At 42.6% G+C, this 15,708-nt stretch overlaps 1 protein-coding gene across 1 annotated transcript in view; it reads left to right on the top strand.

The window, feature by feature from the left end:
- nudt6 (nudix (nucleoside diphosphate linked moiety X)-type motif 6) overlaps nt 1–15,708 on the top strand; it is a 135,899-nt gene that overhangs the window by 7,472 nt on the left and 112,719 nt on the right. Inside the window, exon 2 of the mRNA XM_043674063.1 lies at nt 13,502–13,705. Coding sequence (XP_043529998.1) covers nt 13,502–13,705 — 204 coding nt within the window. The remainder of the gene's footprint in view (nt 1–13,501; nt 13,706–15,708) is intronic.

The following is a 15,708-nucleotide window of genomic DNA, read 5'->3' as shown; positions in this document are numbered from 1 at the left end:
CCTGTCCCCTTGAAGCCACGTCTCAGTTATCCCCACAATAATCGTAATCTGCCAATTTCCAAAAGAGCTTCAAGCTCATCCATCTTATTTCTAATGCTTCGTGCATTCATGTATAGTATTTCTAATTTGTTACTGCCCTCACCCTTCCCATCAACTCCTATTTCACTCAACCTTACAGCATGATCCCTTTCTGAGTTTTCTGCCTCATTGATACAGTTGTCTTTCTTGACTTCCCTTGTTCTAACTTTCCCTCCAATTTCCTTCAGGAGTAAGTTGAGGAGGATTGGGTTAGGGTTAGGGTTGAAGTTGTGAATCCATGGAATTTCCTGCCCAGTGAAGCAGTTGAGGCTACCTCATTGAATATTTTTAAGGCAAAGATAGATAGAGTTTTGATTTTGTCAGACATTAATGTCTACTTTAAAGGAAATTTAATGTATAGCTGTGAAATATGTGAAATTTAAAATGTAAACACAAAATGCTGAAAATACTCCACAGGCCAGGCAGCATCTGTGGAGACAGAAACTGAGTCAACACTTCAAGTTCATGATGTGCTCTATTCTCATGAAGGATCCCTGATCTGTACAAATGCTGTCAGACTTGCTGAGTTTTTCCAACACTTGCTGTTTCCTTTGCAGCAAAAGTAATCCCTTCTTCCAGCTCACTAAAAGCAGTCAGGCTTATTTTAAGCCTGTGGTTCCCCTCAAGCAACATAGCAGCAACCGCCTGAGATCTGGTTTCGCGCAACAATAATCATAATTATTTTTTCAATAAAAATATTCAAGATAACATGAACAAGTTGTTGAGCAAAAAAAATGCTAAAACACTGAAACTGATGTTAATATAATTATAAAAATAAATAGCAGAACTAATTAATAAAACCTTTTTTTTACTTCTGCTTAAACAGAGCTAGACAGAACTATAGTAGCCAACTTGCAGAACGTTTCAGAGAACATCTCTGGGACACCCGGACCAACCAACCCAACCACCCCGTGGCTCAACACTTCAACTCCCCCTCCCACTCCACCAAGGACATGCAGGTCCTTGGACTCCTCCATCGCCAGACCATAGCAACACGACGGTTGTAGGAAGAGCGCCTCATCTTCCGCGTAGGAACCCTCCAACCACAAGGAATAACTCAGATTTATCCAGTTTCTTCATTTCCCCTCCCCCCCACCTTGTCTCAGTCAAATCCCTCGAACTCAGCACCGCCTTCCTAACCTGCAATCTTCTTCCTGACCTCTCCGCCCCCACCCCCACTCCAGCCTATCACCCTCACCTTGACCTCCTTCCACCTATCACATTTCCAATGCCCCTCCCCCAAGTCCCTCCTCCCTACCTTTTATCTTAGCCTGCTGGACACACTTTCCTCATTCCTGAAGAAGGGCTCATGCCCAAAACGTTGATTCTCCTGCTCCTTGGATGCTGCCTGACCTGCTGCGCTTTTCCAGCAACACATTTTCAGAACTGTAGTAGGCCCCAAATCCTAGTCCCCAGGAAAGGATACGAGACGGGGACCAATCAGACCTGTTTACTTTAATATGCATTTGCTTTAGGTGTGTGATGAATCCTTTTTGGAAGCATTTCTTGTGCTCCGAATTAGAATGACTGCCTTTGACATCATTCCTGATGGAGGGCTTTTGCTCGAAAAGTCGATTCCCCTGCTCCTCAGATGCTGCCTGACCAGTTGTATTTTTCCAGCACCACACTCTTCACCTTTGACATCATGGCAGCATTTAATCAAATGAAGATCAAAGATCTTTGAAAAAATTGAAATGATGGGAATCAGGGAGAGCTCTCCACTAGTTGGACACATACCAAGCATTAAAGATGGTGATTGTTGTTTGGAGGTTAGTCATTTCAGTTCCAGAAAATTGCTGTATGAGTTCCTCAGGGTAGTACTCTAAACCCTGTTTCATGAATTACTTTTCTTCCATTATAAAGTTATAAGTGGTGATTGTTATGAAGATGTGGAATTCAGAGAAAACTAAAAGCTGCCTGGTTTTAAGATAAGTTTTGTTTTGTAAATCGTAATTGGGAGTTTTATCGAACTAGTATTATAAAAGGGAAGGTAAAAGATAGGTTAGAGGAAGGAATTGTAAATTGTTGTTAGTTAATTATTCTTTGTTATACTTTAATTAATAAAGTTGTTAACATTTACTTTATTGACAAGCAACATGAGTTCGACTGGGACAACACTACTATTATAGGACAAGCCAAACAGAGAACAGCCAGGGAATTCCTAGAGGCATGGCACTCATCCATAGATTCTATCAACAAACGAATCGACCTGGCTGCAGCGGACAGCTGGAACTGACAACCGGAAGTGGCAGAGACAAACCACTATAAGGGCCGGAGGAAACATCACAGAAGCGCTTCACAGAAGGCTCCCAAGCACTGAGGATGTCACCAAGACAGGGGACGAAACATCTGCAACATAAATTCCCAGCTCGGCAAATAAAACCACAACAACATTTACTTTATCTAGTTCTTAGCCTGTCGAATTTTCATAGATTACTGCATGGGAAAAATCTTTTCTGTGTTGCTGGTTGTAAATTAAGCAAGAGAGTTTACCCCATGTTGTAACAGTTTGGGGGCTCAGGTCCGTGATTTGAACTGGTTTAGACAGATTTGAATAAACTTTGGGGTACAAAAAAATCCCAGCAGACTAGTGTCTGAGATCTTTAAATAAAATGTAGGTGAGGCAATTTGTTTAATTTCAGTGACTTATGATTGATTAAATTAAAAGTGAGAGAAATGGCTCTTAAAGTTGCTAAAGAGGTTCTGGGATTCTCAAAGATGATTCTCAAATTTGCCAAGAAAGTTTAGAAGGAAAGAGAAAGGCCATACTTTTAGAATTAGCAAAGAAGTTAGATTTGGGTTTAACCAAGGACAAAAATAAAGCTGAAATTGTAAGAGAGTTACTCAAACACTTCGGTGTAGCAGAGAAACAGACAAGTGCAATGGAGGTAGAAAAACTTAAATTACAATTGAGGAAAATTGAGTTAGAAGTTTAAAAAAAATGGAGTGAGAAAGAGAGAAAAGAGAGTGAGAGAGGAAAAAGAGAGAGAGAGAGAAAAAGTGAAGGTTCTTAGCTGAGCAAAGACAGAGAGAAGAAAGGGAGAGAGAGAAAGTGATAAGTTGCGACTTAGTCAGCAAAGTCAAGTTAACAGGATGGAGATTGAAAGAGAAGGTAGTGATATATATATAAATATGTCAAAACTCTACTACATTTTGATGGGAAGGATGTTGAAGCCTTCTTTATTTCATTTGAAAAAAATTGGCTTGGCATTCAGAGTCGTCCAAGAATTTATGAGTAGTGCTAGTTCAGGCTAAACTGGCAGGCAGAACTAGTGACGTATTTGCCGCACTGTCAGATGAGGTGTCAAGAGATTATGAAGAGGTTAAACAGGTTATTTTAAGTGCTTATGAATTGGTACCAGAAGCATATAGACCGTGGTTTAGAAAGGAAGGGGGGAAAGGGGGAGGAAAGGGAACCGACGGCCAGAACAGGGATCCCCTGTGGCCATTCCCCTCAGCAATAAGTATACCATTTTGGATATTGCTGGTGGGGACAGCCTACCAGGGGAAAGTCATTGTTGTCAGGTCTCTGGCACTGAGCCTGGCACTGTGGCTCAGAAGGGAAGGGGGGAAAATAGAAAAGCACTAGTGGTAGGGGACTCAATAGTTAAGACGGATTGACAGGAGAATTTGTGGTCAGGAATGGGATTCCCGGAAGATATGTTGCCTTCCCGGAGTCAGGGTCCGGGATGTTGACGATCGGGTTAACAAGATTCTGAAGGGGGAGGGTGAGCAGCCAGAAATCGTAGCACATATTGGCACCAATGATATAGCCAGGAAAGGGATTGAGGATCTGAAAAGTGACTACAGAGAGTTAGGTTGGAAGCTGAAGAGCAGGACGAGTAGACTCGTGATCTCAGGTTTGTTACCGGTGCCATGAGATAGTGAGATGAGGAACAGTCAGCGAATGCAGCTTAACACATGGCTGGGAAGCTGGTGCAGGAGGGAGGGTTTCAGATACAGTAGCGCCTTGATTTATGAACTGAATCCGTTCCGGGACCCGGTTCGCGAACCAAAAAGTTCGCGAACTGAATCAATTTTTCTCATTGTTCGGAGAGCGTAAGAATACTTGGATGTAGCACCGAACGATGTTCACAGCGCATACGCCAAAGACGAACTGAATGAGATCATGCAGGGCCCGAGAGCTTTTGCGTTCAACGAGCGCGTAGCAAAGCAGAACAATGAAACCATGTGGTCGCACACAGGCTTTTTGCGTTCGTACCTTCATTTGTACCTTGAATTTCGTACGTACGTTGAAGCAAACATACAATCCTGTTTGTAAACTGATTTGTTCGTGAACGGGGTCGTTCGTATGTCGAGGCGCTACTGTACCTAGATACCTTCTGGGGAAGGTGGAACCTGTACATGAAGGATGGGTTGCATCTGACTGGAGGGGCACAAATGTCCTGGGTGGGAGATTTGTTTGTGTTTGGTGGGGGGGGGTGGGGAATCAGAGACACATGTCGGAGAGGGTGTCAGTTGCAGATGGGGCAGCGACAGGACGTATTGAATCTATCAGGAAGGTTTCTCACATGATTAAACAAAGGGATCGGTGAAAGTGTGCCTGCTTTAATACAAGGATTGTCCGAAATTAGAGTGACGAACTTAGAGCATGGATCAGTACTTGAGGCTATGATGTTGTGGCCATAACGGAGACGTGGGTCTCACAGGGGCAGGAATGGTTGCTTGATGTTCCAGGGTTTAGAACGTGTAAAAAGAACAGGGAGGGTGGTAAAAAAGGGGGTGTAGCATTGCTAATCTGAGAGTGTATCACAGCTACAGAAACGAAAGTCGTTGAGGAAGGTTTGTCCACTGAGTCAGTATGGGTGGACGTTAGGAACAGCAAGGGAACAGCCACCGCATTGGGGGTTTTCTACAGACCACCTAATAGCAGTAGAGAGATTGAAGATCTCATAGGCAAGCAGATTCTGGAAAAATGCAGAAGTAGCAGGGTTGTTGTTATGTGTGATTTCAACTTACCCAGTATCAACTGGAACCTCCGAAGTGTAGATGGTTTGGATGGAGCCGTTTTTGTCAGGTGTATTCAGGAGGGTTTCCTTGCTCAGTATGTAGACAGACCGACGAGGGGAGAGGCCATTTTGAATTTGGTGCTCAGCAACGAGCCAGGACAGGTGTCAGATCTCGCGGTGGGAGAGCACTTTGGTGACAGTGATCACAACTGCCTCACATTTAGCATAGCCTTGGAGAGTGAAAGGAGCACTTATTGGGGGAAGATATTTAATTGGGGGAAAGGAAATTATGCCGCTATCAAACAGGAGTTGGGAAGTACAGACTGGGAACAATTGTTCCACAGAAAGGGCACAGCAGACATGTAGAGTTGTTGCGAGTGATGCATAAATTTGTTCCTCTGAGACAGGTAAGAAGGGATAAGATTAAGGAACCTTGGATGACGAGATTAGAGGAACCTCTCGTCAAAAGGAAGAAGGCAGCTTACGTAGGGTGGAGGAAGCAAGGATCTAGCAAAGCTTTAGAGGATTACAGGCTTGCTAGAAAGGAGCTCTGAAATTGACTGAGGAGAGCCAGGAGGGGGCACGAAAAAGGCTTGGCAAGAAGGATTAGGGAGAACCCAAAGGCATTTTACTCATACGTGAGGAATAAGAGAATGATCAGGGAGAAGGTAGGGCCGATCAGGGATAGCGGAGGGAACTTGTGCGTGGAGTCTGAGCAGATAGAGTTTTTTTGCTTCGGTTTTCACCAAGGAAAAGGAACTTGTTGTAAATGAAAACTTAGAGGAGCTGGGATACAGTCTTGACCAGATCAAGATTGATGAAGTTGATGCGCTGGAAATTTTGGAAAACATCAAGATTGATAAGTCCCCAGGGCCAGATCAGATTTATCCTAGGCTGCTCCGGGAAGCGAGAAAGGAGGTTGCTAAGCCACTGGCGAGGATATTTGCCTCCTTGCTCTCCACAGGAGTCGTACCGGAGAATTGGAAGAAGGCGAATGTTGTCCCTCTTTTTCAAGAAGGGTAATAGGGAAATCCCTGGCAATTACAGACCAGTCAGTCTTATGTCTGTAGTCAGCAAAGTTTTGGAAAGAATCCTGAGGGATAGGATTTATGACTATTTGGCAAAGCATAATGTGATTAAAGGCAGTCAGCATGGCTTTGTGAGGGACAGGTCATGTCTTACGAATCTTGTTGAGTTCTTTGAGGAGGAGTCAAGACAGGTTGACGACGGTCGAGCAGTGGATGTGGTGTATATGAACTTCAGCAAGGTATTTTATAAGGTTCCCCATGGTAGGATCATTCGTAAAGTCAGGAAGTATGGGATACAGGAAGATTTGGCTATCTAGATTCAGAATTGGCTGGCTGACAGAAGGCAGAGAGTGGTTGTAGATGTAAAGTATTCTGCCTGGAGGTCAGTGTTGAGTGGGATCCTGCTGGGCTCTGTTCTTGGGCCTCTGCTCTTTGTAGTTTTTATAAATGACTTGATTGAGGAGGTTGGGGGTGGGTTAGTAAATTTGCAGATGACACAAAGTTGTAGGTGTCGTCGATAGTATCGAGGGTTATTGCAGGCTGCAGCGTGACATAGACAGGATGCAGAGCTGGGCCAAGTAATGGCAGATGGAGTTCAACCTGGATAAATGCGAAGTGATGCATTTTAGAAGGTCGAACTCGAATGCTGAATATAGGATTAAAGACAGGATTCTTCGCAGTGTGGAAGAACAGAGAGATCTGGGTGTTCAAGTACATAGATCCCTCAAAGTTGCCACCCAAGTGGATAGGGTTGTTAAGAAAGCATATGGTGTTTTGGCTTTCATTAACAGGGGGATCCAATTTAAGAGCCGCGAGGTTTTGCTGCAGCTCTACAAGTCCCTGGTGAGACCACACTTGAAATATTGGGTCCAGTTCTGGTCACCCTACTATAGGAAAGATACAGAAGCTTTGGAGAGGTTGCAAAGAAGGTTTACCAGGATGCTGCCTGGACTGGAGGGCTTGCCTTATGAAGACAGGTTGAATAAGCTCGGACTTTTCTCTCTGGAGAGGAGGAAGAGAGGCGACCTGATCGAGGTGTACAAAATAATGAGAGGAATAGTTAAGAGTCAATAGGCAGAGACTTTTCCCCAGGGCAGGATTGACTGGTACGAGGAGTCATAGTTTGAAGATATTAGGAGGAAGGTATAAAGGAGACGTCAGAGGTAGGCTCTTTACGCAGAGATTGTGAATGCATGGAATGCGTTGCCAGCTGTGGTGGTGGAAGCAGAGTCATTGGGGACATTTAAGCGACTGCTGGATGTGCACATGCATAGCAGTGAATTGAGGGGTGCATAGGTTGAGTTACTATATTTTACATTAGGATTAAACCTCGGCACAACATCATGGGTCAAAGAGCCTGTTCTGTGCTGTACTTTTCTATGTTCTATCTAAAAACAAAGAAGGAACCAGGTCAGACTTGTGTTGAGTTCGAAAGAATGCAACATAGTCATTTTGATTGATGGGTGCGTGCTTTGAAAATAGGTAAGACCTTTGACGCTCTAAGAAAGATTATTCTGCTGGAGGAGTTTAAAAACTCACTTCCAGAGATGGTAAGAATTCACGTGGAGGAACAGAAAATTCAGGAAGTGAGAAGGGCAACAGAATTAGCAGGTGAACACATGTTGGTGCATAAGACAAGCTTCCGGCCAGAATTTTGTCCTGTGAGAGATAAAAATTGGGAGAAGGGAAGATCCTATGCTACTAAACCAAGAGTAGAGGGCACTGGTAAGAATTTACCACAGGATAAAAAAGAAGCCCAAGAGGGTGGAAAGGAGGTAAAAGGCCTCAGGTTATTCCACTGTGGTAAAGTGGGACATGTAAAGTCACAGTGCTGGTCGTTAAAGGTGTTATGGAAAAAGTTACGGTAAAAGAAGCTAAGCTAGTGGCATTAATGAAGGTAGTAAGAGGACACTCCAAGAAGAGCCAAGGAGCTGCAGGAGAGTGCACACTCTCAGCAGGAGCTGGGTATGGGGTTAGTACCTGATCTCTGCAAAGAATTTGCCTCTGTGGATAAAGTTTACTCAGAAAGATTAGAAGGAGAAGGACAAGAAGTTATAATTTTGAGAGATACAGGGTCTAACCAGTTGCTGATCGTAAGAGATGAGCGAGTATGCACTTTTTCTGATCTGTTATCTGAGAGTGTGGTAATTTGAGCGATAGATGGACAGAAATTTAGCATTTCTCTTTGTAAGATCATGTTGGAGTGCCAACTTAAGACTGGGCAAGTTGCAGTGGGAGTGATTCACAGAGAGTCAGTTCCAGCAATTCATTTTGTTCTTGTGAATGATTTGTCAGGATCTAAGGTGGTAGTGACACCTTTTGTTGTGGAGAAGCCCAAGGAAGATCAAGAAACTGAGGAGTTAAAACAGAAATACCCTGATATTTTCCCAGACTGTGTGGTAACCAGATCAGAGCTGGAAATGTGTTGCTGGAAAAGTGCAGCAGGTCAGGCAGCATCCAGGGAACAGGAGAATCGACGTTTCGAGCATAAGCCCTTCACTTTCTCCTCCTGGTAACCAGATCACACAATCATAAGTCACAACACGAAGCAAAAAGTAAAGAGAAAGATGAAGGAGTTGAGGTTCAGTTAGCGGATACCCTGTTTGATGTAATGGTGCAGGAAAAACCTGAATGGGCAGAGGGTCAGAAGAAGTGTTTACTCCTGAAAGGCTAAGGGATTTGCAACAGCAAGACAAGATAATAAAAGATATTTATGTGGATGCATACTCTGAAAAGGAGGCACAGAATATTCCGGAGAGTTATTATCTGAAAGATCGAATCCTAAGGTGGAAATGGAGACCATGGCAGATTAGTGCAGAGGAGAAATGGACCGAACTGCACCAGATTGTGTTGCCTGTGGTGTTACGGATAGTACATGAACTACCTTTAGGAGGTCACCTAGGAGTACGAAAGACTCAGGCTAAGATACAAAAACATTTTTGTTGGCCTGGAATGCACAAGGATGTGGTGAACTTTTGCCATACGTGTCATACATGCCAAATGGTAAGTAAGCCACAGGCGGTAATAAAACCAGCACCATTGTTGCCAATTCCCACAATTGAAGAACCTTTCACATGGGTTATAATTGACTGTGTAGGTCCCCCCCCCCCGAGAACTAAAAGTGGGAACCAGTACTTGTTAACCATAATGGATGTGTCTACCAGATTTTCGGAGGCAATTCCATTCCGCAGTATCGAGGCAAAAAGGGTAGTAGAGGAGTTAGCAGCTTTCTTCCATGGTATGGGCTACCCAGAGAGATTCAGTCGGACCAAAGGTAAAATTTTACTGCGAGACTATTTAAGGAGGTTATGAATAGCTTACGTATACAGCCCTTTAAATTCAGTGTGTATCATTCCTGAATCCCAGGGAGCTTTAGAAAGATGGCATCAGATCTTGAAGACCATGTTGAGAGCATACTGTCAGGACTACCTGAATGATTGGGATAAAGATATCCCATTCGTATTGTTTGCCATTAGAGATGCCCCAAATAAATCTACTCAATTCACTCCCTTTGGGTTAATATTCGGTCATGAAGTATGAGGCCCTTTGAAATAATTAAAGAAAAATTGATGGGACCAAAGTTGGAGATCTCACACTTAGATTATGTATTGGAGGTGAGGGAGAGACTAAATCGAGTAGGTGAGTTAGCTAAACAGCACCTAAAGAGGGCACAGTATAAAATGAAGCAGGTGGCAGATAAAAGATCTGAGAGTCGGACATGTTAGTACTATTACCAATGATAGGAGATCCTTTCAAAGCCAGGTTTCGTGGTCCCTATCAAATTAAGAAAAAGTTGAGTCAGGTGAGCTATCTAGTAAAGATGCCAGTTAGGAAAAAAAAGGTATCGGTTATGTCATGTGAACATACTGAAACCGTATTATACTAGGGAGAAACAAATGGAGAAACAGGTGTTAGTTAATGCCCCACCAAGTGAGGAATCAGCCAGATGATGTGGATTTTGAGGTGCCTCAAAATAGAAAAAAAATGGAGAAGTCCTTGAGGAGTGGGATAGGTTAGTAAGCCATCTGTCTCAGGAGCATAGACTGCAGTTGAAAGATTTGTTACTGCAGTATACGGATATATGTAAGAGTCAGATATGGAAGACTAATGCTATTGTACATGAAGTCGACATAGGGAATACTGCTCCGATAAAACAACACCCCTAGCGGCTTAATCCTTTCAAAGCCAGACAGGGCCAGATGCAGGTGGAGGCTATACTCAACGGGGACATCATCGAACCAAGCCAGAGTAGTGGAGTTCGCCGATCATCATAGTTTCCAAACCGGAGCGGGACTCAACGATTCTGTGTGGATTATTTAAAGGTCAAAGCTATGACAAAATCGGACTCCTATCCAATTCCTAAATTGGAGGACTGTACCAAGAAAGTCGGGCAAGCCAGTTACATCACCATGTTGGATTTAATGCGTGGTTACTGGCAGGTACCTTTATCAGAGTTGGTGAAAGAAATTTCTGCATTTGTAACCCCAAATGGGCTATATCAGTTTAAAGTGATGCCTTTTGGAATGAAGAACGCACCTGCCACTTTCCAAAGACTCATGAACAGAGTTGTGGTTGTGTTAACAAAACTGTGCAGTTTATTTGGATGATGTAGTGTTCTTCAGTAAGTCCTGGAAAGATCACATGGTACAGTTGGCAGAGCTCTTCAAACGGCTACGAGAAACAAAACTGGTGATAAACTTAAATAAAACAGAATTCGCGAAAGCAGAGGTGACATTTTTGGGACATAACATCAGTTATGGAAGGCTGACCCCACGGAACACGAAGACAAAGGCCATCAAGGAATTTACAAAACCAACCTCGAAGAAGGAGATGCTTTGATTCTTAGGACTCAGCGGATTCTATTGGAAGTATGTTCCAAACTTCAGCAGTGTAGTGGTACTGTTAACCAATTTGCTAAAGAAGTGGACAGATCAATGTCAGGAGGCATTCGACCATTTGAAATCAATATTAACCACCAAACCAGTTTTAGCTACACCACACTTTTCAAAACCTTTTCAAGTTGTCATTGATGCTAGTGAGAAAGGAGTTGGAGCTGTATTCTTACAGGAAGATGAGAATGGGATTGAACTGCCAGTTTTTTTTTGAAGAAGATCAACATTCACCAGAGGAGGCACTCCACAATCGAAAAAGAACTTTTGAGTTTGGTACTGACCTTATGGCATTTTGATGTGTATGTCACGAACAATGTATCGGAGACAGTTGTGTACACTGATCACAATCCGCTTACATTCTTAGGACAATTTAAAGACAGGAATATAAGACTCTTTCATTGGAGTCTTATGTTAGTCTTTTAATTTAAAAATCATAAGCAGAATAAACTTGATATGCAGGTCAGAAGAATGTAATCACAGATGCATTATCGCGGATTTAACTGATAGAGGTTAGATGCCAATCTTCAGTCAATTCTATTAACTCATGCGATATCAAGAAATGGCTGAAGATACCAATATTTAGAGCTGTACTACAACGGGTCAGCTAGGGACGCAGGAAGTTCTGATGCACACATCTTCAGTATTATTGCCAGAATATTGTTGGTCCCACAGCCTTGTAGTATTCAGTACCTTCAGCCATTTCTTGATATCGCATGAGTTAATAGAATTGACTGAAGATTGGCATCTGCGGTGCTGGGGTCATCTAGAAGAGGTTGAGATGGATTGTAGACTCACGCTCCTGGCTGAAGATTGTTACAAATGCTCTAGCATTATCATTTCCACTGATGTGTTGGACTTCTTCATCGTGGGGTTGGAGATATTTGTGGGACCTCTTCCAGTGAGTTGTTTAACTGTCCACCACAATTCACAACTCCGCTGAGATTGGATCTGATTTGTAGGTTATGGAATCACCTGTCTATCATTTGCTGCTTACACTGCCTAGCATAAGTATGCCTGCTCCTGGATGTCCTCCTGCACTATTCATTGAACTATATTTGATCATCTAGCTTGATGGTAATGGTTGAGTAGGGAATATGCTAGGCTATGAGGTTGAAGATTGTGTTGGAGTACAACTTGGCTGCTGTTAATGGTCCACAACCCCTCATGGATGCCCAGTCTTTACTTGCTAAATTTGTTCAAAGTCTGTCCCATTTAGCACAATGAAAGTGCCACATGACATGATGGAGGCTATCCTTAATGTGAAAATGGCACGTTTCCTCCACAAAACTATGTGGTCAACCCCACTGATGCTGTCATGGACAAAACATCTGCTGCAGGTAATCTCAAGAGAATGAGGTCAAGAATATTTTTCCTTTCTTGCCAATTTCTTCACCACCTGACGTAGACCCAGACTAGCAGCGATATTTTTTTGAGACCTGAATAGCTCAGTCAGTAATGGTGCTACCAAGTCACTCTTCATGAAGCACATTGAAGCCCCCACCCAAAGTACATTATGTGCCTCTGTGCTTCCTCTAAGTGATTTCAACATGGTAGAATACTGTTTGACTGATGCCATGAGACTTTATTGGCTCTGGAGTCAATGTTGAGGGCTTCTAAGTTAACTGCCTCCCAAGTATAAACCACCTCTGGGTCACCACCTCTGCTGAGTCTGTCCTGGCCTAAGATCATCAAAATACAAAAGGAGAGGTTAAGAGAGTTCTTTCTACACAGAAGATTGTTAGGCTATTGATCCGAAAACAGTAGTGGAGCCAGAATGTAAGTTCATTTTCAAAAGGAAGATGGATAAACATTTGAAAAAGAAAAGTTGAAATGGCATGGGTAAAGGGGAGGGAATGGGCACAATGGATAGTTCTCAGAAACTAGCATATGTATGATGAGATGAATTGTCTTCTTCTATGTCCTACAGTTTGATGTCTTAATTAAGGATACAATACATAATATACAAAAGCACTTTATGGGTGAAGAGTTATTGTTTCAGATGTAACTTGTTCTATAAGCATTCAAAAAAATTTGAGTCAGGATCACTGGTAATTATTCTTCACATGTGAGCCTAAACTGTGAATGTGTATTCCAGTTGACTGAAGAATAATGTGTATGAAGGTGAGGTGATATATATTGGGAGGAAAATACGGAATTGAATTTACAACCAATAGAATGACCTGAAACAATGGGAAAATTCGGTGACTCCCTTAAGGTTCAAATACACAATTCCCTGAATTAAGGGAACACAGTTTTAAAAAAAGGCTAGCTGGGTTTTTGAATTTAGTAAATGGGGCTGTAAAATTCAAGAGTGACAAAAGATTATTGCCATCCCTTCTTCAGCAAGTTCATTGCTCTCTATTATGAAAGTATATTCTGTTTCAGAGTTAATTTGATTGAACCTGTCTTTTTAGCTTTCATTTTCTGCTTGTCAATGTGTCATAAAACTTAACATCAAACAAGATGGTGGAAGGAATAATGTTTGCAATTCATCGCATTAAATAGGATTCAACATATTCTATTTCTTTTGTAGATGCTATCAAGCACTGGAGAGCAGAAGGCAAGGTGGCAGTCTGGCTGCATGTTCCTATTCTCCAGAGCAGATTTATACCTGCAGCAGCTGCTCAAGGTTTTACATTTCACCATGCTGAAAAGGACCATTCCACATTGGCACTATGGCTAGCTAAGGGGGAAAGCAGGCTTCCTGCTTATGCTACACATCAAGTCGGTGTAGCAGGTGAGTGAATCTTGATCAGTAATTTAGTTCTTTTTTTTAATTCAGGAAATCATAGTGATCAAGAAAACTTAAAAATAATCACTGATGAAAAATTCTAATCCTCAAGCTAAAATAAAACTGCAGTGCTATTACAAAATCAGATATTTTCCAAGGCCCTGAATTTTCACAGACACAGAATTGATCTACATCATAGGTAGAATAGCACTGGAGTCCTGATACCAGAAGTCCCGCCCCAAAGCCAACATTCATCATTTTGCTAGATAAAAGGACTGGAGAAGGAATGTCCTTTGCACATTTGTGGGTTCATTGAGGCAGTACCACATTTGAAAGTTCAGTTATATTCAGTAAAAATCAATTTTCATTAGCAAGGTTCCTGAAAAATGATTTATGGGCTTTGCGTATTTTTTTAAGGTTTTTTTTTAAAATTCTCTCGTGGGCTGTGGGCATCACTAGCTTGCCAGCATTTTATTGCTCATCCCTCGTTGCCTTTGAGAAGTTGTTGGTGAGCTGCCTTCTTAAATGGCTGCAGTCCATATGCTGCAGGTTGACCCTGAATGCCACTGGGGAGAGAAGACCATGATTTTGATGCAGCGACAGTGAAGGAATAGTAATATATTCCCAAGTCAGGATGGTGAGTGGCTTGGCGGGGAACTTGCAGGTTGTGGTGTTCCCATGTATCTGCTGCTCTTGTTCTTCTAAAAAGAAGTACTTGTGGGTTTGAAAGGTGCTGTCTGAGGATTTTGATGAATTCCTGCAGTACACACTGTTGCTACTGAGCATCTGTAGTGGAGGGAGTGGATGTTTGCCAATGTCGTGCCAACAAGCGGGGCTGCTTTGTCTTGGATGATATCCAGCTTCTTGAGTGTTGTTGGAGCTTCAGTCATTCACATAACTGGGCAGTATTCCATCACACCCTGACTTGTGCCTTGTAGGTGATGGACAGACTTTGAGGAGTCAGGAGGTGAGTGACTCGCAGCAGTATTGCAAGCCTCTGACCTGCTCTTGTAGCCAGTGTTTATGTGGCAAGTCCAGTTGAATTTCTGATCAATGATAACCTCCAGGATGTTGATGGTAGGGGATTCAGTGATGGTAATGCCATTGAATGTTCAGGACCGCTGGTTAGATTGTCTCTTATTAGGATAGCTGTAGGACAAGGGCAGCAAATACGGAGCACCACAACCTGCAAGTTCCCCTCCAAGTCACTCATTATTCTGACTTGGAAAGATATCACCGTTCCTTCACTGTTGTTGCATCAAAATCATGGAATTCCCTCCCTACTGACACTGGGGCAAACTACAACATGTGGACTGCAGTGGTTCAGGAAGGCAGCTCACCATCACCTTCTCAAGGGCAACTGGGAACGGGCAATAAATGCCAGTCAGCAATGCTGACATCCCACAAATGAATTAAAAACAAATTTTAGCATGCAGCCTTCAGTGTCAGTGATAAGAAACACCTTCATTCTGTAAACCATTTCATTCAAGCTATTTGTGTACTTTTGACTATAGTGACATGTATTTACACAGTGCTTAAGATCTACAAAGTGATGTGAAATGTAAATGGTGAAACCATTGGTGATTGAGGCAACATGGCACTCTGTCCTCTAAAGTGCACCTTTGAGTGTTGCTTAGTGGTACACTAAGTGGTGGTACACTGCTTACCTTGCATACTGCATGCCATTAAGTAGTGAGAGGACCAGCCTCTGTGCAAGGGCAAGTTACTCAACTGAATGGGCTAGGGAGGACTGGGGTCACACTTGTAACTTAGTTACAGATAGAACATTGTTGAATGTCAGGAAGGTATTTTTTAGTAAATCCATGGAACAGATCATATACTGAATGTTGATTCATTATATATCTTCAACAGAAAGGTGAATGTGTTTCAGGCTGAGGAGAAGGTTGTACAAGAGGTGTCAATGAGGTTCCTAATTCATTTTTGATTACCTAAATGGATTATGCAGGAATTTTTCAGACTATGTTCCCCAATTTATGTTGACTTTTGTG

The sequence above is a fragment of the Chiloscyllium plagiosum genome, chromosome 32 (assembly GCF_004010195.1).
Source record: "Chiloscyllium plagiosum isolate BGI_BamShark_2017 chromosome 32, ASM401019v2, whole genome shotgun sequence".
Taxonomy (NCBI): Eukaryota; Metazoa; Chordata; class Chondrichthyes; order Orectolobiformes; family Hemiscylliidae; genus Chiloscyllium; species Chiloscyllium plagiosum.
The sequence above is the reverse complement of the archived record's forward strand: the minus strand, read 5'-3'. Positions and strand labels throughout refer to the sequence as shown.